Below are 22,264 nucleotides of genomic sequence, written 5' to 3'. Positions count from 1 at the left end.
TGTCATTAGTTCAGTGGCAGTGTATATTTTTAGCATTGATAACTGTATTAGTGTCACTGGTCCCCACAAAGTGTCAAAAGTATCAGTATCAGACTGCCTGCCATATATTCACAGTCAATAATTGATGATCAATGCCATTACCAGTACAGTATAAAAAAATGTAATAAATAAAAATTCCACTATATACCCCATAATTTGTAGACAATGTAATGTTCGCACAAACCAATCAATATAAGTTTATTGGGGTCTTTTACCAAAAATATGTAGCAGAATACATATTGGCCTAAATTTATAAAGAATTTTGATTTATTTTTTTTATTTTTATTGAATATGTTTTATAGCAGAAAGTAAAAAATATTGTTTTGTTTTTTACAAAATCTTCGGTCTTTTTTCATTTATAGAGCAAAAAATAAAAACCTTAGTGGTGATACTGTAACTAGCCAGCAAGGCGACTCACCTGCACAGGATCACGTACCTAGTATGTGATCCTGCACTTCTGGGTTTGGGGCACACTGACGGCGGCCTGCTCCGACCAAGGTTAGACACAGCGTGAGCTGATTGGCAGGTATGCCGGACTCGATGTCCGCCAGCACCCACCGATGCTTCAGTACACAGGCAGAATGATGGTTCGGCAGTCTGCCTATGTAAACAAGGCAGCTCGCCGATCTGTCACTACAGAAGACATGGATCCTGTGTTTCTGCTAAGCAATCCACGTCTTCTCCTAGTACAAACACCTCCCCCACAGTAGTGAAATATCAGGCACACATTTATCCCTTTGATCGCCCCTGATGTTAACCCCTTCCCTGCCAGTGTCATTAGTACAGTGACAATGCACATTTTTTAGCACTGATCACTGTATTGGTGTCACTGGTCCCCAAAAAGTGTCAGTAAGTGTCCCGAACATTCGCTGCAATATCGCAGTCCTGCTATAAGTTGCTGATCTTCACCATTACTAAAAAAAATAAAATAAATTAAAATAAAAATATCCTATAGTTTGTAGACGCTATAACTTTTGCGCAAACAAATCAATATAGACTTACTAGGATTTTTTTTTTTTTTACCAAAAATATGTAGCAGAATACATATTAGCCTAAATTGATGAAGAAATTCGATTTTTTATTGGATAGGTTTTATAGCAGAAAGTAAAAAATATTATGTTTTTTTTTTTTCAAAATTGTCGGTCTTTTTTTGTTTATAGCGCACAAAACAAAAAAAACGCAGAGGTGATCAAATATCACCAAAAGAAAGCTCTATTTGTGGGGAAAAAAGTACATAAATTTTATTTGGGTAAATGTCGCGTGACCGCATAAACTCTCCAGAGCTGAAGTGGTTAAATACCACCAAAAGAAAGCTTGTGTGAAAAAAGGGATATACATATATAATATACATTTTTTTTTTTTTGGTACAGTGTTGCATGACTGCGGTGATTGTCAGATAAAGTAGAGCAGTACAGAAAAGCAAAAAATGACCAGGTCAATGAAATCTTCTGGAAGTCAAGTGGTTAACCTTAAGAAGATGTACAGCTGTGACCGTAGTAGATTCTTAGAACTGAAGGACTGATGGACAGGAGTGCACAGCTAAGCGGATGCTGGGGATGCCTTGTGTCACGTACTGCAGAGACAAGCGGCTGCTGTCTCTGTGCTGTGCCGTGATTGGCTGCTCCGCTCTACATAAAGAGGAGCTATCCTTCAGCACCACGCAGTGCCAGTGCTGGGACGCGGCTGCTGTATAGATGTGTGTGGCCACGGATTACCGATGTCATGTAAAGCGGCCAGGGACATTATTGCCGTGCTGTTTGCTGCGCTCTAATCAACAGTGATAGTGCACTTTATCTTCTCCTAGAAAAGTTTCTACAATGCCTTCACAAGTGCTTTAGCCTTTGCTGCACTGAAAATCGTTGCAAACATTTGATTGTCAATAAATTACTTTATTTTGCAATTGTGTAATCCTGGATCCACCCCACTGTGATGTCTATAACCTGATCTATACCTCCTAAATGGATTAACGGCATGCCCAGAACAAGGGATGATAAGGCTGTGGAGAGGAACCTTTGTATCCCATGGGTTGTGTTCCAGAGTGGTCACCTCCACTTGCACCCCAGAGGATGTTCTCATTCTTGGTGACTCAATTTATGAAGAGAAGAGGTTGATCTGAGGCTGCACTGATGCATTCCCTGAACATCACCCCAGAGCTGATCGCCAGACTTCTCCAGGAAAATAATGTCACCAGGGAACAGTTTATTGAGCTCTACCAGCTGCAGCCCTTGATCTACATCCCTGAGCTCCCTGCTCCCTTTAAGATCGCCTTTGTTGTCATCTGTGTGGTCATCTTTGTGCTGGCTCTGTTTGGGAACTCTTTGGTCCTCTATGTGGTCACCAGGAGCAAAGCCATGAGGACAGTCACCAATATCTTCATCTGCTCCCTGGCTGTCAGCGACCTGCTCATTGCCTTCTTCTGTATTCCGTTCACTATGCTGCAGAACATCTCATCCAACTGGCTGGGAGGTAAGGGCTCCCTATCACAGACTTGTACTTTTAAGAAAGTTTAGGGTCATAAAAAAAAACATATGAATAAGTGTTATGTCAGTGCATAATGTTAAAAACTGCTTAGTGCAATTAGTGCAGATATACACGAGGCACTAAAACAACAATAACATCAAAGAATTGCAGTGCTAAAAATATATATAAACACATGAAATGTTCAAAGTGCAAATAATGAAAAAAAAAAAAAAATTCTGCTTTTGATGGAGGTGACACTGCAATTACGATTTCTGGTGGAGGACCACCTTGGACACGTTACTCTATTATTTTACACAAGATTCACTTTGGATTTTTGAATTATTTGCACTTTGAACTTTTCTTAAAGAGGAACTGCAGTCTGCCCACATAATTTATAATAATCCACACCCATGCGATCTGATTCCTGTACCATTTGACAGTTTACAGTGCGATCTGCGAACCGATCTGGGGGTGTCATTAACTTTGTATTGACGTGTCATTAACTTTGTATTGACACCCGCAGCAGTTCAGAGAGGGCGGTGTGAACGGTCTGCGAGTGACATGCGATGCGGGAACCTGCACTGGAATTGCGCTTGTTCCCGCATTGCATATGTGTGAACCCAGGCTCAAGCAGAATGAAACGCCTCTATCTTTTACAGCCAAGGAACCTGCAATCTAAGGCTCGGCTTGATCTGCCATTGCCACAGTGCTGCACATGTGATAAATTATGAAACAAGCCATTTAAAAACAGTTTGGTTGAGAGCACAAGTAACTGGGACAGGTCTCATTCACAGCAGGCTTTGAATATAACTGTTTTGGGATACAGTTAAATCAATGGGTTTAGTTCTGCTTTAAGAGGAATACATTAAATATAACTTCAGCCTACTTGATGTATACACTCAGCACATACAGTATATGTTACAGTTCTTGTACCCACAATACCGTATGCCTTAAAATTCTGTGCCACAAGTTACATTGTCGCATAGAACACCCTGGACAAAGGATCACTTTTTAGGAAGTTAAACTTTTTCATATCCTATAAAATATCTAAACAGTCTATGTCAGTATATAGTATCCTTACGAGCGATCGTTTTATAATAAATGTAGTCCTTATAAATAAACTTAGAACAAACTACAGGGTTAGGAGTGAGACCACCCTGTTTCAATCTGTGCCTTCCACATCCAGCAGTGTCCAACCCAGGTAAAAATAGAATGTATCGCATTTCATATATTTTCCTTATAATTTAATGCCTTATGGAATGCGATTTTAATGAAATGTTACTGCTCTATCGTTTTAGTTCTTTTGTGTTTTATTGTTGTTGGGCGAGTGTCTGTACGAACTACCACTTGACATTAATGAGGTATCCAGGATTAAATCTGTTTGGAGTAAAGAGCACATAATACCTTTATGATGCAGTGAGTTCCTACATTATGCTTAGTTTCCATCCCCAATATATAGTGATAGTGGTCATTTCCCTTCACTAAAACCAATTTGTATGCTTATTATTCATTTTTTGTATGCTGGGATCAGTAGTAGATTTGGTGAGTGGTGCAATTTACTCTTCCATAACGTGCTTTTCTGCATAGTATATAGACATAGAGCTAACAGTTCATCTGATCCTACCTTAACCCCCTGTCTTCAAAGGTATGTTTATAAACAGTATGGTACACTATGGGCTAAAACAAACTCAAGGCTGCTGCTTCAGTCGTGAGCTTGATATTGATTTTTACAGTCAGTGAGGGGCTTTAAAGGGGTTGTAAAGGTAAAAATTTTTTCACCTTAATGCATTCTATGCATTAAGGTGAAAAAACTTTTGACAGTACCGCCGCCCCCAGGCCCCCCGTTTTACTTACCTGACGCCTCGAATCTTCGCTCCTCGTCCTCGTCAGCTTCATTGCAGCTCAGCCTGGTCGCTGATTGGCTGCAGTGGATGGATTGAAAGCAGCGCAGCCATTGGCTCGCGCTGCTGTCAATCACATCCGATGACGCGGCGCGCCGGGGGGCGGGGCCGAGTGATACAGCGAGCGGCTATAGCCGCCGGCTGTATCACGGGAGCGCGCCCGCAAGCACTCACCACCGTGCGAGGGAGCTCGCATGAAGGTGGTAAATGCTTGCGGGGAGGAGCTGAAACAGCCGCCGAGGGACCCCAGAAGACCAGGTTCGGGGCCACTCTGTGCAGAACGAGCTGCACAGTGAAGGTAAGTATAACATGTTTGTTATTTTAAAAAAAAAAAAAAAATAACTTTACAACCCCTTTAAGGTAAAAGTCATCCAGGCAGCTCTAGAGCCACCCGATCACACTTACAGGACTCCAAGGGTGCCACATACCCCCCCCACACCTACCATTGCCTGCAGTGTTTTCCAGCTGCTCCCATTGCTCCATGGAGACCAAGACTGCATTAACTAAGAGAGCAGGAGGTGATCCCCCCTGCAATTAATGAACCTGGAAGAAATGTGTATTTATATCACTTTCGGGTTCACAGTTGTTCCTCGGCTACTGTAGCAGAGGATGCAGCTAATCAAGCACACTGTGTGCTTGATTATTAGCTACAGTGGAGGGCAGGGGAGACATTGGGGGTCTAACAGACCCTTGATGTCTCCATAAAGAGTACCTGTCATCTGCCTATGCTACCACATAGGGGGCTTGTTAAACCGTGCAACACATTTATTGTGATTAAACAAAAATGAAGAAAAAACTTTTTTAAAAGCACTCCTGTACACACCCTAATCCAATAGCACAGCGTATAATGCACATGTGTATGTAAGCATAAATTGTGCCACACGTGTGAAGTAGCACAGAGTGAGAGCAATAATACTAGGATCATAGTTCCTGAATAATTCTAAACTGACAACCTGTAAAGACTTTTAAAGTATCAGCTAATAAGAATTATGGGTACCATCGTTTTTTGCACTTTCACAGGCAAAAACTATACAACACAATTTTAAGGCTTAACATGTTTGGTATCTATTTACTCGACACCACCCCATATTTTATATTTTACCAAAAAATTAGGTATTGCATTGTGTTTATTTGCTATAAAATTCAAACATGCATTTGATAAACAGTTGTGCAAATATCATGCAACAAATAAACATGCAACTGCTACCATTTTATTTTAAAGGGCCTCTGCTTTTAGAAAATATATAATTGTTTGAAGGTTTAAGGTAATTTCCAGCAAAAAATGCAGATTTTATCATGTGTGCAGAAAAAAAAAATGTAGTTGAAGAAGAAATAGAGTGAGTGATCAGAACTATGTAATGTACAATATAGCATATAGAGTAGGGTGACCAGACATCCCCGATTTCCGGGGACAGACCCCGGACTGAATACACTGTCCCCAGACCAAGACTGTCCCCGGTTTTGTCCCCGGTAGGGGCGTCACCAGGCAGGGCCACTTTTAAGCCAGTACAGCCAGCCCTGTTGTACAGGGCCCAGCGTCCAGAGCCCAGCAAGGGGGCCCGGGCACCTTCACAGGTGATCGGTGCAGCGGTGAAGAGTGTTACAACCACCAATCTCCCTGTGTGTTTTTCAATGAAGCAACTGACAGCTGCTTCTCCTCCTTTCCCCCCTGCGGCTGTCAGCTACTTCATTGAAGGCCACACAGTGAGATCGATTTTTACTCCCCTCACCGCTGCACTGATCATCCCCAAGTGTCAGACAAATGTCCCTTAATCTCTGGGGCCCCCCGTGCCCTACTCCGGCTCTTGGTGTCCTCATCTGGCTCCCAGCCTCCTCCTGTGGCTCCTGGTGTCCTCCTGTGGCTCCCCGTGTCTTCCTTCGGCTTACCGCCTCCTCCTCCGGCTCCCCAGATCCTCCTTTGGCTCCCCGGGTCCTCCTCTGGTTCCCCTCTGTGCTCCTTCAGTCCCCCCCTCATCCCAGATCTGTCAGGATTAAGGACTATACAACACAGCGCATACAGTGCAGCAATCAGAGTGCAGGGGTCAGGACTATGTAATTGGATGGCACAGCATGCAGTGAAGTGAAAAAGTGAGTATCCTCTTATGTTGTTGAAGAGTGTGCTCCCTTCAGTGGTAATCAGCATGCCCCTTTACACTGGTGGTCAACATGCCCTCTTACATTGGTGGTCAGTGCTTAGTGCCCCCATACACTGGTGGTAAGTGCTCAGGGTTCACTTTACATTGGTGGCCAGTTCTAAGCATCACCTTTATGCTATGGTCAGTGCTTAGTTCCCCCCTTACATTGGTTGTCAGTTCTGCATGCCCCCTTATGCTGGCGGTCAGTCGTTAGTGCCCCTCTTACATTGGTAGTCAGTTCTTAGTGTCCCTTTACATGCCTACATTGGTGATTAGTGCTCAGTGCCCCCTTACACTGGTGACCAGTTCTGAATGCCCCCTTACAGTTGTGGTTAGTGCTTTTTGCCTACCTTACATTGGTGCTCAATGCTTAGTGCCCACCTTACACTGCCAATCAGTTATGAGTGCCCTCTTACAACTGTGGTCAATGCTTAATGCCTCCCTTACATTGGTGGTCAGTGCTTAGTGTACATTGGTTATCACACTGATTTGCCCTTTCCACACAAAGGATTAAAAGCAGCATACTAACTTATTTTGATGGTGGCAGACAAGTAGACAGGCAGGCATGTAGACTGTTGATGGCGTGGCCACATGCTGAAAGTGACATAAAGTCTCTAGATCTGCTTTCTAGGCTGGGGCAAATTCCAGTTTACTGTTCCTGATGACAAGACAAAAATGGGCTTAGGGGTGGGAGTTCCACCCTCATCAATGAAACAGAATTAACAATGCCTTGTGAAGGGGATCAGTTTGAGGTGCAGGGAACAGCACTAATGTTTTGAAATTAAATGATGGGCGGTTTGTGGCCTCATGACCTATGCTTGGGATGTGGGGCAATTTCCCTGGGTGCCCAAAGCTAGCAACGCCACTGACTCTGTAATAAGGTAATATCTGGCCATTTTAGATAATCCAGTGCTGAAAAAGCAGTTAACTTTGTTTTTTTATTTGATTATTTTGCATGAAGCCTCTTATTCTATCATTGTAGCACCATGGTAAGAGGGTCACTTCCATTGCTTGTCTAATAACCTATTTTGCAAGTCCTTTTATTCTCAAAGCACAGACTATTTGCAGCATGCAAGCAAAGTTATGTGCTTGTGCTTACAGTTTTTTTTTATTATTATTTTACCACAACATATCATTTTGATTCTTCATCAGTCCTTTTCAAAGCATGTTTTGCACAGATTTTTACGCTAATCGAAAAAAAATTGTAACTCATGTATGGCTATCGTGACTGAGGTTGTTCAGATACAGAGTTATAATGTCTTGTGGAAAATTGTTGAAAATGTATTGATTAGAAAGAGAACTTGGCATAAACAGACAGAGCTTCATAGTAGCACCATAGCACATTAATTGTCCATACAGTATAAAAAAATTCAGTCTGTTGTAGTCACACCAGTACTAGACATATTCGGACTGGTTATAGACTATTGAACTAAGCATTAAAAGAAACCCATGCTTTCTAAAAATACTAGATGCCCGCTTGTCTGTTGCTTTTAGCACTTTCTTTGACACTGCACCCAGAACTTTTATGAAGACCAAAAAGTTATAATGAGGTCAGAGCTCCTTATTTGCATACTGGTTGCAGGTCACTGAATGAGAGAGAACTGAAACCAATGGATCAGCATAACATTCAGGAAAATAACATTTTCAAAAGATAGCAAAGTTCAGCAATGGCAACCTCCAAACAAATCAGTATAGGTTTTGTTTAAGAATAGGTCTTCAAAAGGGCCATTTGTGTTTTATTTGCATTCTGTCTCTTTTGTATCTCTGTTTTCCTTCCTGTTCTCTCTCATTCCACCAACCTGTTCCTCTCTATCATTCGACCTCCAAACACAATGTAGTTGATTTACTAAAACTGGAGAGTGCAAAACTGGGTGCAGCTCTGCACAGAAACCAATAAGCTTTCAGTTTTTTTTTTGTCGGAGCTTAATTGAGCAAGCTGAAGTTAGAAGCTGATTGGCTTCCATGCACAGCTGCACCAGATTTTGTATGCTCCAGTTTTAGTAAATCAACCCATGTGGGTTGATTTACTAAAAGTAAATAGACTGTGCACTTTGCAAGTGCAGTTGCACTAATTTTCCTTAGTAAATCTAAATGTGGTAAAGTTTCACTTTGTAAAGAATACCCAATCAGCTACAAGGAAAATAGAAAAAAAACAGCATTTAGCTTCTTCATGATTGGATGATGGAAATCAGCAGGACTTTACCACATTTACTAAGCTCTAAGGGTCCATGCACACCGGCTTACAAATTGGGCTACTACAGGAGTTTTGTGTTTTGAATGTAGAAGCAGCTCTGTGTTATCCTATGTGTCCATGCACATTAGGATGAATAGAAGCATACTTTAAGCTCAGTGTTTAGAGGCAGGGAAAAAAAACCCTTCTGGTTTGCATTTTTGATTGGAGCTTTTTTGGCAGGAAAAGCTAGAAAATGCTAAGCTCTCCCAAACTCCTGTGCAAAAATGCTCTGTATGAGCATTTTTTTCTGCCAAGGGAACTGGCTTTTTTTTTTCTCACAATAATGGGAACTGGCTTTTTCAAGCCCAGTGTGCATGGAGCCTTAATTTGCCTTTAGTAAATCAACCCCAGTGTGTTATTCTTTGGACCTGCTGCCCAATTAGTCTGACCTTGGGTGCAGAGGAATTTGTTTCCTTGAACATACAGTATTGCATAAAATACAGAAAACCATATGAAATACCTTAAATAATGCTTAGCTATAGCCTTGAGCTTGTTCACTTGCTGCTAGTTATATCACCTTTACTGCATTATTGTTAAAGATAACAAAACAGCTTCTATGTGAAATTCACATTAATCATAGAAAAAAGTCAGGCTAACCAAAGACATGAGATAAGTCAGAGTAATTGAACATGTGGTTATAAGATATGTCCCAATCTCTCCTGTGATAGACATTCCATTGATTAACATGAACATAGCCAAGCTAAGAGTTTGCCACACAGCGGGAGTCCCTGAAGACACATGCACATAAGCCCAGCTAATGAAATATACAGATACCCCTAATATGATTATACAATTACATATTAATGTTTATTTTAGTTCCAAAATCAGTGCTAAACCATAGAAGCAAATAATTAATAAAAACATTTAATAAATTAAATCTGCTGAGACAGAGATTTATGTTTGCTATGATATTAAGCAAATATACATACCATAACTATAAGGAAATATTAAGTGAAAATGAGGAGATGCAGGCAGTGTTTACTGGTTACATAGATTCCTCCATCAAGAAATATGATAGCCTCATAAGATTTTCAGAAATTTACGTTCATAAAATGTTGATACAATGCCTCAACCCGCCTTGTGTTAAATATGTTCTTGTCAAAGTAACTAATCACTGGATATATTTTAATAGCTTTATTGATGCAGTCATAAAACTTCAACTTGCATTATTTATGGATTCATTTCTAGTGCAGAAACATGGGACAGCGTGTTAAGTGCAACAGTTATATATATTTATGTAATTTTTCATTAATAAATTATACAAAAAAAAAAAAATATATATATATATATATATATATATATATATATATATATATATATATATATATATATATATTTGTGTAAAATTTTCCTAATCTATGATCTAGAGAAGATGTTATTTGCCTCTATGGCCCCTTCACATTGGTGTATTTTTTGGTAAAAAATGTTTTGGTTACAGTTAAAAGCGTGTGAAATTATTTGCAAATTTGTTTTATCTACTCCTTGCCATTGTCATCATAAAGACTGTTCTCATCTCTGAGTTTTGTTCATGCAGTTTTTGTGGCATAATAGGGGCACTGATTTCATCATTTACTTCATGTAGATGAAACTACAACTACAGCTAATTGAATTAGAGGAGTGGGGAGAGGAGATATGTGGAGTTTCAATTGGGTAGAAAAGTCAAAACGAACACAGAGGTATTCTCAAACACACTCACTGCATGCTCCTTGCCGTTGCTCATAAAGAGGAAGCCTTATACACAATTTTTTTTTTTTTTACATTTTGGATAGCTTGAGGGAGGTTTATAACCCCATTTGTTTTGTTTTTTTTTTGTTTTTTTTTGCCATCTGTGTCCAGTTGGGATGATTTCCCTTTTACTTCCTATCCTCTAGCCAAAAACAGAAAGTGGAAATCTCTACAAAGAAAGGGAAACCCGGGGTATCATCAGGGTCACCAGAACTAGTGTCCCTATTGCAAGATTTCCCCTCTATTTCTATTCTGGTGTCAACCCAAAATTTAGGATTTTTTTTTTTTTTACTTTCATTGTCAATGATAACAGTACACATGACAAATAGTAAGGGTGAATATTCCTAATGGGGGGTACAGACAGCAAAATAAATCCTGACTTGTGTTCTAATCCATCTCTGCTCTATCCAAAACTTAAAAAAAAATAAAAAAAAAGTTTTCTGTTTAGTTACACCTCAGCCTATTTTAGAAGTTTAATCATTATTAGTGATGTAGGAAGCAGACATGCTGAGGGGCTGAGCGGTGTGTCAGTCCAGGCACCTGGTGGATTCAGACTCCGTGGTTGGGATGACGCAGTGCCTGGACTGACATTGGTGACATCAGCAGAGAGCAAACTTCAGTCCGCTCTTTGCTGAAAACGTTTCACAGGAGTGCAAAACGAATTGCACTCATGTGATCAATAGGAGAAGTACAGCCAAATGAGCTTTGGCTATACTTCTCCTTTAATGTTTATACTCCTGGTTTTAGGTTATTAATGTAAGTATAGAGCTGACCATACACTATATAATCTGAGCCTGCAGTTTCCTGTGCATCTACCAATAGCTGTGTAGTGTAGTGGTCTGTCTGATTGTATAAAAAGTGATTACACTGTAAAATTGCAGCACGTGTGTTTTGACAATATTAAGATCTAATTAGTCAAGCTGTTTTATCCTCCAGTGCACAGTATTTATTGGGTTAATAATTAGAAGCAACTAATTGAAGCTGTAGCAGCAGTATATAGTTGTAGCCAGGAGCTGGCTATTATGCCTGCAATTCAATGACGTTTTGCAATGTTATTAATATGGGGTTGGCTCCCTCTAGTGATGACTGAACCCAGGGTGTCAGAGGTGTTGGAGGATTTGCAGAGTCATGGCAACCAGTGGGGTACAGAGTCGATTAGCAGCCCTCACGGCGGTACCGCTACATTTGGCCACCGAGATACCCCATCTGGGACACTCGAGCAAATCATGGCCAGGGTAGAAGAGAAAATGGACTCGGACGCCGCCACTGACTGGGGTCAAGAACATGGGACCTGAATAGAGCTAACCACAGTCTTGAAGTTGCCCAGAGTCCGGTGGTTTGACAAGGAGGTGCGACAGCTGATGAGAAAGGCTGTCCCAGAACAATGGTCTTACCTCTAATGCCCCGTACACACGGTCAGATTTTCCGACGGAAAATGTGTGATAGGACCTTGTTGTCGGAAATTCCGACCGTGTGTAGGCTCCATCACACATTTTCCATCGGAATTTCCGACACACAAAGTTTGAGAGCTTGCTATTAAATTTTCCGACAACAAAATCCGTTGTCGGAAATTCTGATCGTGTGTACACAAATCCGACGCACAAAGTGCCACGCATGCTCAGAATAAATTAAGAGATGAAAGCTATTGGCTACTGCCCTGTTTATAGTCCCGACGTACGTGTTTTACGTCACCACGTTCAGAATGATCGGATTTTCCGACAACTTTGTGTGACCGTGTGTATGCAAGACAAGTTTGAACCAACATCCGTCGGAAAAAATCCATGGATTTTGTTGTCGGAATGTCCGATCAGTGTCCGACCGTGTGTACAGGGCATTAGACTTAAAATATGAGTACAATGACAGTTGCACATATGTTCTCTTGGAATGGTGGGAGAGTGTTCCAGCTGAGTGTTATAAGTCTGGCAGAAGGCCTTGATGCCCAAGTGATCACATTGCAGTCAACAGGTGATCTGGATGAAGACCTCTCCCAGTTGCAACCAGGGGTCCAGCTGCAGATGATTCAACCACGGGTATCCTGATGGCTAGAATGCCCCCAGCATCGTTCTACATGGATATGAGTCAATTGGTTGAGAGCCTGATAAAGAGTCATGCCATCTCTGCTAATCAGGAGTATTGGAAGTTGCAATTTTTCTCAAGCCGTGTTCCCACCCCAAGAGGGGAGGAAGTGTTTGACAGTTGGATGGATCAAGCCATGCAGACAATAGAAGATTGGAATTGATGTTCCCGAAGCAGTGAAGAGACAACGGATCAGTGAAAGCCTCCGGAGTCCAGCAGTTGATGTTATTCGAAGCCCAAAGAGGACTGTGAAGCTATGGACTACATTGAGGCTTTGTGTGCAGTCTACGGTAGAGTGGAGAAACTACCTGACCTAATGTATAAATTTGAACATACTTATCAGTGTCGAGGAGAGAGGTTGTCGGACTATGTTGTCAGAGTGAATCGAATTCTGCATCAAATTATTCTGAAAAAGGGAGTTGATCCTCGGGAAGCAGATAAAGTCAGACTTAAAAGGATCTTGAAAGGGGCTAGGCCCAACCATTTAATAGTGTTTTTCCTGTTATTGAAAGGAACACAAGAGGCTCCAACTTACCCTGAGTTAATTAAACTAGTTAGAGAAGAAAAAGCTTTCCTGGATGAGAAAAATCAAGGTTCACGGGATGTGACGAAGACTCCCCAGAAGGCAGTGAAAGTCACAACTCAGCCAGCTCAAGTGGATACCAGTGTGCCAGAAAGCGATGAGGAGTCAGAGTAGGGGGAGTGCCCCAAGCCTCCCATGGCACAATCTACACCCAAAGTTACCCCAGTTAAGTCGCCAGACACTGGGGCCCAAGTTCAAGAGCAGGTGCAACAGGTTCTGATGCATGTTATGGAGGCCCAAGCCAAAGCACAGGCTGAAAGGACCAGTATCCGGAAGTGTTTCCAGTGTGGGGAACAGGACACTGCAAGGTGCAGTGCGCAGAACTGCTGTCAGGACTCATGAAGGTGTTACAAAAATTGTTCTCAAATCAGAAGATGGGAAACTTTCAGGGGTCTAAGTGAAGGAGCCAACTGGGAACCCCGATAAGAAACAAAGCTCCAAGATTGGAAAGAGGAGGAAGGTCAAGAAGAGGCATCAGAAAAAGGCCTGGGATTGACATTTTCGTTACCTCTGCAGTCAAGTAACCAGTCACCAGGGTCAGGGACCCGGGCACAGGGGGTCAATGTCTTATCACCACCTAGGGCCACTGTTAGGCCTCAAAGTACACCAAAGAGAGATCACAGACCCAACCTTACTAGGAACAACCTAGAGAGCTTCCCAGAGAGGTTAGTGGGGCCATCCCCAATTGTGTCTGTATAAGTGGAAATTTACACTAGAGCCTTGCTATAAACTTATGCCACGTACAAACGATTGGACTTAACGAAGGAAATGTTGGATGTGAGCTAGTTGGCGGAAAGTCCAACCGTGTGTATGCTCCATCAGACAATTGTTGTCGGACTTTCCGCCAACAAATGTTGGCTAGCAGGTTCTCAAATTTTCCGCCAACAAATGTTTGTTGTCGGATTGTCCGATCGTGTGTACACAAGTCCGTTGCACAAAAGTCCAAAGTACAAACATGCATGCTCAAAAGCAGAAGCAGCCGGTCTTGTAAATTAGCATTCGTAATGGAGAATTAACATTTGTGGCATCGCAAATTATGCAGTGCACAATTCTCTTCTTCTTTAATGGGATAATAATGAAGCTGCTTTGCTAGTGATACTGATGGAGTTATTGCAAACAAAGTTTCAAAGGCTTTTTTTCTAGTGATATCAAGAATAATATTATTATGCTTTTTTTTTTAAATTTTTTGGGCAAGTTAGCACAACACCATTATCCCGTAGTTTTTAGGATCAAAGATACAACTACGTTGGTGTCCCTTGTTATTTTTACATTGTATTTTATAAAATGTAACTGCCTACTCCCAAACTGTCATTTGAAGTAAAACACATAGCCAAGTATTATTCTTTACAATTTTTTTATTGTGCATAAAAAAAAAAAAAAAAAATTAGACATGCTATCTGCCAATAGAACTTAACCAAAAAGTGCATTCTATGCATCTACAAATATAGAAAATATACCAAATCAAATCATTATTCAACCAAAAAATAATGTCAAAGCAATAACTCCAAGGTCAATAATAAATAACACGTTATCTCCTCTGATTCCGCAACATGTCTGGTTGACGAACAGCTGTTCAGAAACGAACTGAAAAGCACGAATTGAAAAGCGCTAAATGAAAAACGCGAAAAGAAAAGTGCGAATCAACACTCACCAAACTTCTGCTAACACAAAATTAGCAGAAGGAGCCCAAAGGGTGGCACTAAAGAGCTGAAAAACACGTAGTACATCTAATACGTCACTACGTTCGTAATTGTTGGCCAACATTTGTGTGACCGTGTGTATGCAAGACAAGTTTGAGCCAACACCCTTTGGACAAAAGTCCACGGTTTTGTTGTTGGAAAGTCCGATCGTGTGTACAGGCCATTAGACTTTTATGACAAGTACCTGAAACACATTCCCTTACGCAAACTTGAAGAACTAGAGATCTGAGGAATTGGAACTGCCAAATGCCCATATGATGGGTATATCCCCATCCAGATATCATTCAGACCAGCAGCTGTTGGGAAAGTGGAAGCATTCGATAGTTTGGCCGTTGTGTGCCCCAGGCTACCAGGGGCCGGACGAAATTTGATATTGATTGTGACGATCATTGACTTAGTGAGGAGATTGTTGTCGTCTGTGTTAGGAGATGAAGATGACTCAATCCCTAATAAGATCCATCCTCAATTACTTGAAGCCTGCCGACGTGTGGCAAAAGAACAGAGTGCCCCTGCCAATGGGGTAGGACACCTGTGGAAGCTGGAAACCAGGGAGAGAGTATTGCAGCCTGGAGAAGTTGCTCGCTTGAAGGCCACAGTCAAGTTGACGTGGGACCAACCGGGCCCCTTTTTTGTGTTAGAAACTGCTGAACAAGCCCAAGCTATTGGATTAGAGATGTTCCTGAATTGGTTCCCACAAAGGACCTGTCTCGAGCTGGAAAGAAGTTGCCAATTATTCCTCAGGATGCCACAGACCATCCAATTACGGTAGGGGCACGTATGTTGGTGGGACAAGTGAGTGCAGCCACCCCTGTGCTTCCTGAAGAGGCTGCTGGGAGAGAGAGTTGTCAGCAGATGCAGAAGGAGTTCCAGCGTTGTACTGAAGCTTTACCCCTGTATGACAGAAAAGGATGAAGTTACAATTGACTAGATGGGAGAAGATTTTCTCAAAGGATGAGTTTGATGGCCAAAAGCGCTCAGCACCAAATTCGGTTGCAAGAAGACAAGCCCTTTCGAGAGCGAGCTAGGAGAATACCTCTCAGTGATCTGGAAGACCTTTGAGAGCAGTTGGCCGAGTTGAAAAGGTCAGGGGTCGTTCAGGAGTCCAGAAGCCCCTACGCATCCCCTATTGTGGTGATGCGGAAGAAGAATGGATCACTATGCATGTGCATTGAATACCGGACTTTGAATCGCCGCACTATTCCTGATCAGTACACAACCCCTCACATTGAAGATGCCCTCCAGTGTCTTACTGGAGCTAAATGGTTTAGTGTACTCAACTTGAAGAGTGGGTACTACCAGATCCCCATGCATCTGGAAGACAGAGGAAAAACTGCATTCATTTGCCCCTTAGGGGTTCTAAGAATTCAGCCAGATGCCTCAAGGATTGTCAGGGGCCCCAGCAACCTTCCAGCAATTGATGGAAAGAACAGTAGGAGACATGAACCTAATAGAAGTATTAGTGTATCTGGACAACATCATTGTGTTTGGGAGAACGTTAGAAGAGCATGAAGCCCGGTTAGAGAGGGGCTTTACACGGTTCCACTAAGAAGGATTGAATCTATCGTTGGAAAAGTGTCAGTTCTACAGAACTTCTGTTACGTACTTGGGTCATGTTGTCTCTGCAGGAGGGGTCGCCACAGACCCGAAGAAGTTGGAGGCCATTACTACATGGCATAGGCCAAGGACTATACGACCAAATTAAGATCCTTCCTGGGATTCTGCTCTTATTATCAAAGGTTTGTAGCAAATTTTGCTAGGATTGCTCGGCCCCTCAATGAACTGTTACAAGTGGCCACGGGGGAAGGAGAGAATGAGTCAAAGGCAAAGAAGTCTGGCTGTCATAGGAAGGGAGAATCAGGGCAAGATCAATGGACTTATCAGTGTGAAGAGGCATTTTGGCACCTAAAGAAGAGTCTCACTGAAGACCCAATTTTGGCTTATGCTGACCCTGGCAAGCCTTATGAACTTCATGTAGACACCAGTAGAGATTTGGGAGGAGTTCTCTATCAAGAACAAGACGGTGGTCTTAAACCGGAGGCTTATGTGAGTCGCAGTCTTGCTCAATCAGAAAGAAACTATCCCATCCACAAGTTGGAGTTCCTGGCTCTAAAATGGGCTGGATTTCAGTTCAGTCTAAAGTACCGATCTGGGGCAGTAAATCAAGATGCAGATGCCCTATCTCATGGACCTCATAGGAGATTGGGCCTATGTGACTGCAGAAGGTGTACGAGCCTTGTGCCAAGGCATGGCTCAGAGGATGAAGGGAGATGCTGCAGCTGAATCCATCGGAGTTCACCCCTCGGGGATACCCAAACGCTACTGTGGGCTGACGCAAGTCCGAGGTTAGGCCTTCCTCAGTTGTCCAAAATTTAAGAAGGGATCAGGAGCAGGATCAGAAATGCCATCTGGCTATTCAAGCCCTGAACAAGCAGGATCCAGGCTTGCTGATGAAGAGCTCTGTGACTGGAATGAAGATTCTACATCGGGAGTAGAATAGAGTGCAGTTAAGGGATGGAGTACTGTATAGACGAGGTTCTTCAGAGGATAGGGAGGAAAAATGGCAGTTACTTCTTCCTGAGAAACATTGTTCAACCATCTTGATCGCTTTGCATGATGATCATGAACATTTAGGGACAGAGAGGACATTTCGCCTAGTCAGAGACAGATTCTACTGGGCCAATATGAGATGAGAGGTAGAAAGTTATTGTCACTCCTGTTTAGCATGTATCCAGCGTAAGACATTACTGGTTCTGGCTGCTCCCATGGGACATTTGCAGAGCCAGGAGCCTTTAGAGTTGGTTTGCATTGACTTCCTTTGCCTGGAACCTGATACAGGTGGAAGAAATAATTGGTGGTGACTGACCATTTCACCTGTTATGCACAGGCCTATCCCACTAAAGATCAGAAGGCAACCACTGTGGCCAAAGTCATTGCCGAGAAGTTATGCATTATGGGCTGCCTGTCAGAATGCATTCTGACCAAGAAAGAGATTTTGATAGTCGGTTAGTCCGTCAGCTGTGCACCTTGCTAGGCATAAAGAAGTCCCGGACCATGCCTTACCATCCGCAAGGGGATCCTCAGCCTGAGAGGTTTAACCAAACTTTGTTGGATATATTGCGGACTCTGCCCTCAGAGAAGAAACAGCACTGGGGAAATCATATTGCAGCTGTGATACATGCTTACAACAGTACTGTGAGTGATGCCACTGGCTATTCTCTATACCGACTCATGTTTGGAAGAGAAGCTTGCCTTCCTATTGATTTCGTTTTCGGCACTTGCGTTGATAACCTCTGTGAGAAAACAAAGAGGTGTTATGTTGAAAGGCTACGAAAGAACCTGCGGCAAGCCCTGAGAAAGCCCTAGAACATACTTCAGCCAGAGAATTATGGAACAAACGGAATTTTGACCTAAAAGTGAGAGTACATGATTTACAGCCTGGAGATTGTGTGTTACTAAAGAATTTGGGGGTACCAGGGAAACATAGGCTGGCTGATCGATGGCAACCACAACCTTATGTCATTTGTAAACAGCTCCCTGGGCTACCAGTTTACCAAATCAGACCTGAAGGAAAACAAGAGCCTTTGATGTGGCATCAAAACCATCTGCTTTCATTGTCTGATGCAGTCAGGGTGCCTCAAGTACCCCTTCACCTCCTCCAAAGCCAACTCCACCCAAGATTTGCTCACAGCGATGAGCTTCTACGCTTACTGTATTACCAGAGGAAGGAGAAGATGATGAGGAAGAAGAAGATGATGAGGAAATAGTGCCTTACTAGATGTGGCCTACAAAAACTAAACCTGATGCAAGAACTACGGATGTGAGAGGAGGAGAGCTGACTAAAACAATACGAAAATCACTCAGTCCAGAACTTGAAATTCTACCATCGTTCAGGGAAGCTGATAGGGTCAAAGTTGAAAGTACTAGCCCAACCTCTGAGAAAGAAACAAGAGATTTGATCAGTTTTGCTGATGAGCCCTTGCTATTGCCTGAACCAGATTGTCCTTCAGAGGCTGAAGTTCCCTGTATGGGTGAAAAAAACAGAGGGTGTCAAGTACCTATTTCTGAGCTCATTGAAGAGATTGATCTTTTCTCCCCACTGCCAAGTTCTGAGTCTGCAGCTATGGATCTCACTTTGGAGCCATGCAGTCCTGCTCATACCAGGAGCCCAGCAGAGGATTTTGTTCGACCCTAGAAGTATTTCCCTGTTCGGTTGAGACCAAATATACATCCTCCAAAGAGACTCACATGACATTTTTGCTTCTTTTGGACTTTGTAACATACTTGGGACATCTACAATATATTTTCCTTTCCTGTTGTGAACTTTTTGGGAGAGCCACATTTTGTGTCATTTCTTTGAATGAAAGTGAAATGCAAGTCTAACACTAAGTATTCTTTAAAATGTTCCCTGCTACTACCTATCCTGCCTACCTTGTGTATCTTTTTTTAGTTTGCTTCGGTCCAGTCATGTGATCCTGCTGCTATGGCTCCTCTCTGTCACGAAAAGCTCAACTACTGCTGGGAATTTCAGGAGCAGTGACCGTACCCATAGGCTCTCATGGCCCAGCTGTTGTCAGTGTTGGGCGGGCCACTCATCCTGCACGTACACGTGGGGGAATCTTTTTCGTCTACATTGCTCACCAATGCTGCAGTCACGTGAAAAGCTAATATCAAGGCAGTTTCCCGACTTAGAGATGAGCCCTGTCAATGTAATAAAAGTACAAAGAATCCTAATCTTATTCACCAGGACCAGGTTGGTTTTGTGCCTCTTCAAGAGGCCAAAGATAATATGACCAAGGTCATAAATATCATTCATTGGGCCCACTCTAGCACTGTATTATCTATGCTACTTTCAACAGATGCCAAAAAGGAGTTTGATCGAGTTTATTGGATGTTCATGAAGTTGGTTTTAACTCATTTGGATGTAGGGGAGAATTTTCTCAAATGGACCTCAGCCATATATTCCTGCCCTACGATGACTGTGAAAATGAATGGCACGCAGTCAGACTCATTTGTCCCGGTCAATTACACAAGACAGGGGTGTCCCCTATCCCTGCTCATTTTTATTTTAACGCTTGAACCATTTCTATGTAGGTACAGGAATAACCCTAGTATAAGTGGTGTAGTAACAAAACTATGCCAACAACTTACTGTTTTTTCTTACCCAACCGTTGAGGTTTCTTCCTGATTTAGTGCAGGAATTTCAGATATACAGCAAGGTTTCTAATTTTAAGATCAACCTCCAAAAATCGGAGGCACTGAACATAATTTTGTCTCAGTCAACAGTGAAGGTCCTGAAAACACAATCTCCATTTAAGTGGGCCTCACAGCATCTTAAGAATTTTCCTTACTTCAGCCTTTTCTTTCAACAAACTTTCCTCCCTTTTTAGCTCGGGTCAGGAGTGACTTTGCGCATTGTTTCCCAGAACTTCAATCTTGGTTCGGTAGAAATGCAGCATTGAAGATGACAGTACTCCCCCAGCTTTAATACTTGTTCCAAACCCAAACTTTCTGTGGGCTAGAAAGGCCCATCGGCTTAATCAACAACTCTTGACTAGACTGAAGACACTGGGTGGGCTGGAACTACTGGACATCTATAAATATCACAAGGTGATACATAAGCACGCATTCTAAACTGGTGCCAGTCTAACACATATCCCACAACAGTTGGTGTTACTCTGCAAGTGGCGAAGGCCACAACAGGTCTGTTCTTGCCTAATTCATGCCCCTCTTATATGGCTCCCATAGTTACACATCCACTCTTTGAACCAGGGGTTCACAGTGGGACGTTCTACGGCACCCCCTAAAGAGTACCAATTCCGTGCAGGACACTTCCAGCAGGGGGATCACTGGTGGTCACTCTCTGATATACAAAACATGTTTGAACCCGTACTTCCTTTATGGAAGGCGAGCCAACTTAGACACTTTGTGACACATAACTGGGGCATAGTCCTGTCTCTCACTGATCCCCCCCGAATTTGAGCAACTATGCCTATCCGAAACACAGGTGCCACATGGCTTGTCCCGATCATATTCTAATTAGCCTAACCAACCTCCCCTATCCTTCTCGAGATATCTAGATAAATTAGATATCTAGCTAAAAGAGACAAATACGATCTTTACTGATTAATAACATGAGCAAATTATCCAAATGACCCATAAGGTTTTGATGTCATGTAAAAGTAAGGAGAGAGGCTACAAAATATTATCCAGATGGTACAGGGTTCCAGCGACCTTGTGTCATGTCTTCAGGTCCTGCCCAGGGCTTGCTTCTTTCTGGGTGTAGGTCTGACACTGGATCTTCAAATGGACCGACATACAGTGCCTTGAAATAGTATTCATACCCCTTGAAATTTTCCACATTTCGTCATGTTACAACCAAAAACGTAAAAGTATTTTATTGGGATTTTATTTGGTAGACCCAAAGTGGCACATAATTGTGAAGTGGAAGGAAAATGGTTTTCAACATTTTTTACAAATAAATATGTGAAAAGTGTGGCGTGCATTTGTATTCAGCCCCCTTTACTCTGATACCCCTAACTAAAATCTAGTGGAACCAATTGCTTTCAGAAATCACCTAATTAGTAAATAGAGTTCACCTGTGTGTAATTTAATCTCAGTATAAATACAGCTGTTCTGTGAAGCCCTCAGAGGTTTGTTAGATAACCTTAGTGAACAAACAGAATCATGAAGGCCAAGGAACACACCAAACTGGTCAGGGATAAAGCTGTGGAGAAGTTTAAAGCAGGGTTAGGTTATAAAAAAATATTTCAAACTTTGAACATCTCACGGAGCACTGTTCAATCCATAATCCGAAAATGGAAAGAGTATGGCACAACTGCAAACCTACCAAGACATTTCTGTCCACCTAAAATGACAGCCAGGCAAGGAGAGCATTAATCAGAGAAGCAGCCAAGAGGCCCATGGTAACTCTGGAGGAGCTGCAGATATCTACAGCTCAGGTGGGAGAATCTGTCCACAGGACAACTATTAGTCGTGCACTCCACAAATCTGTTTTTTATGGAAGAGTGGTAAGAAGAAAGCCATTGTTGAAGGAAAGCCATAAGAAGTCCTGTTTGCAGTTTGCTAGAAGCCATGTGGGGGACACAGATAACATGTGGAAGAAGGTGCTCTGGTCAGATGAGACCAAAATTGTACTTTTGTACTAAAAGCAAAACTCTATGTGTGGCAAAAAACTAACTCTGCACATCACCCTCAACACATCATCCCCACCGTCAAACATAGTGGTGGCAGCATCATGTTGTGGGGATGCTTTTTTTCAGCAGTGACAGGGAAGCTGGTCAGAGTTGATATGAAGATGGATGGAGCCAAATACAGGGCAATCTCAGAGGAAATCCTGTAATGCCGCGTACAGACGAGCGGACTTTACGGCCGACTTGGTCCGGCGGACCGGA

The 22,264-nt window shown here is 42.4% G+C and overlaps 1 protein-coding gene across 1 annotated transcript in view; it reads left to right on the top strand.

Annotated features, from left to right (window-relative positions):
- Positions 1 to 1,705: 1,705 nt before the first annotated feature.
- The window catches only part of QRFPR (pyroglutamylated RFamide peptide receptor), a 118,165-nt gene continuing 97,606 nt past the window's right edge, over positions 1,706 to 22,264 (top strand). Inside the window, exon 1 of the mRNA XM_073603419.1 lies at positions 1,706 to 2,505. Coding sequence (XP_073459520.1) covers positions 2,166 to 2,505 — 340 coding nt within the window. The 5' untranslated portion in view covers positions 1,706 to 2,165. The remainder of the gene's footprint in view (positions 2,506 to 22,264) is intronic.

This window comes from Aquarana catesbeiana, linkage group LG01, assembly GCF_042186555.1.
Source record: "Aquarana catesbeiana isolate 2022-GZ linkage group LG01, ASM4218655v1, whole genome shotgun sequence".
NCBI classification, from domain to species: Eukaryota; Metazoa; Chordata; class Amphibia; order Anura; family Ranidae; genus Aquarana; species Aquarana catesbeiana.
The sequence above is the reverse complement of the archived record's forward strand: the minus strand, read 5'-3'. Positions and strand labels throughout refer to the sequence as shown.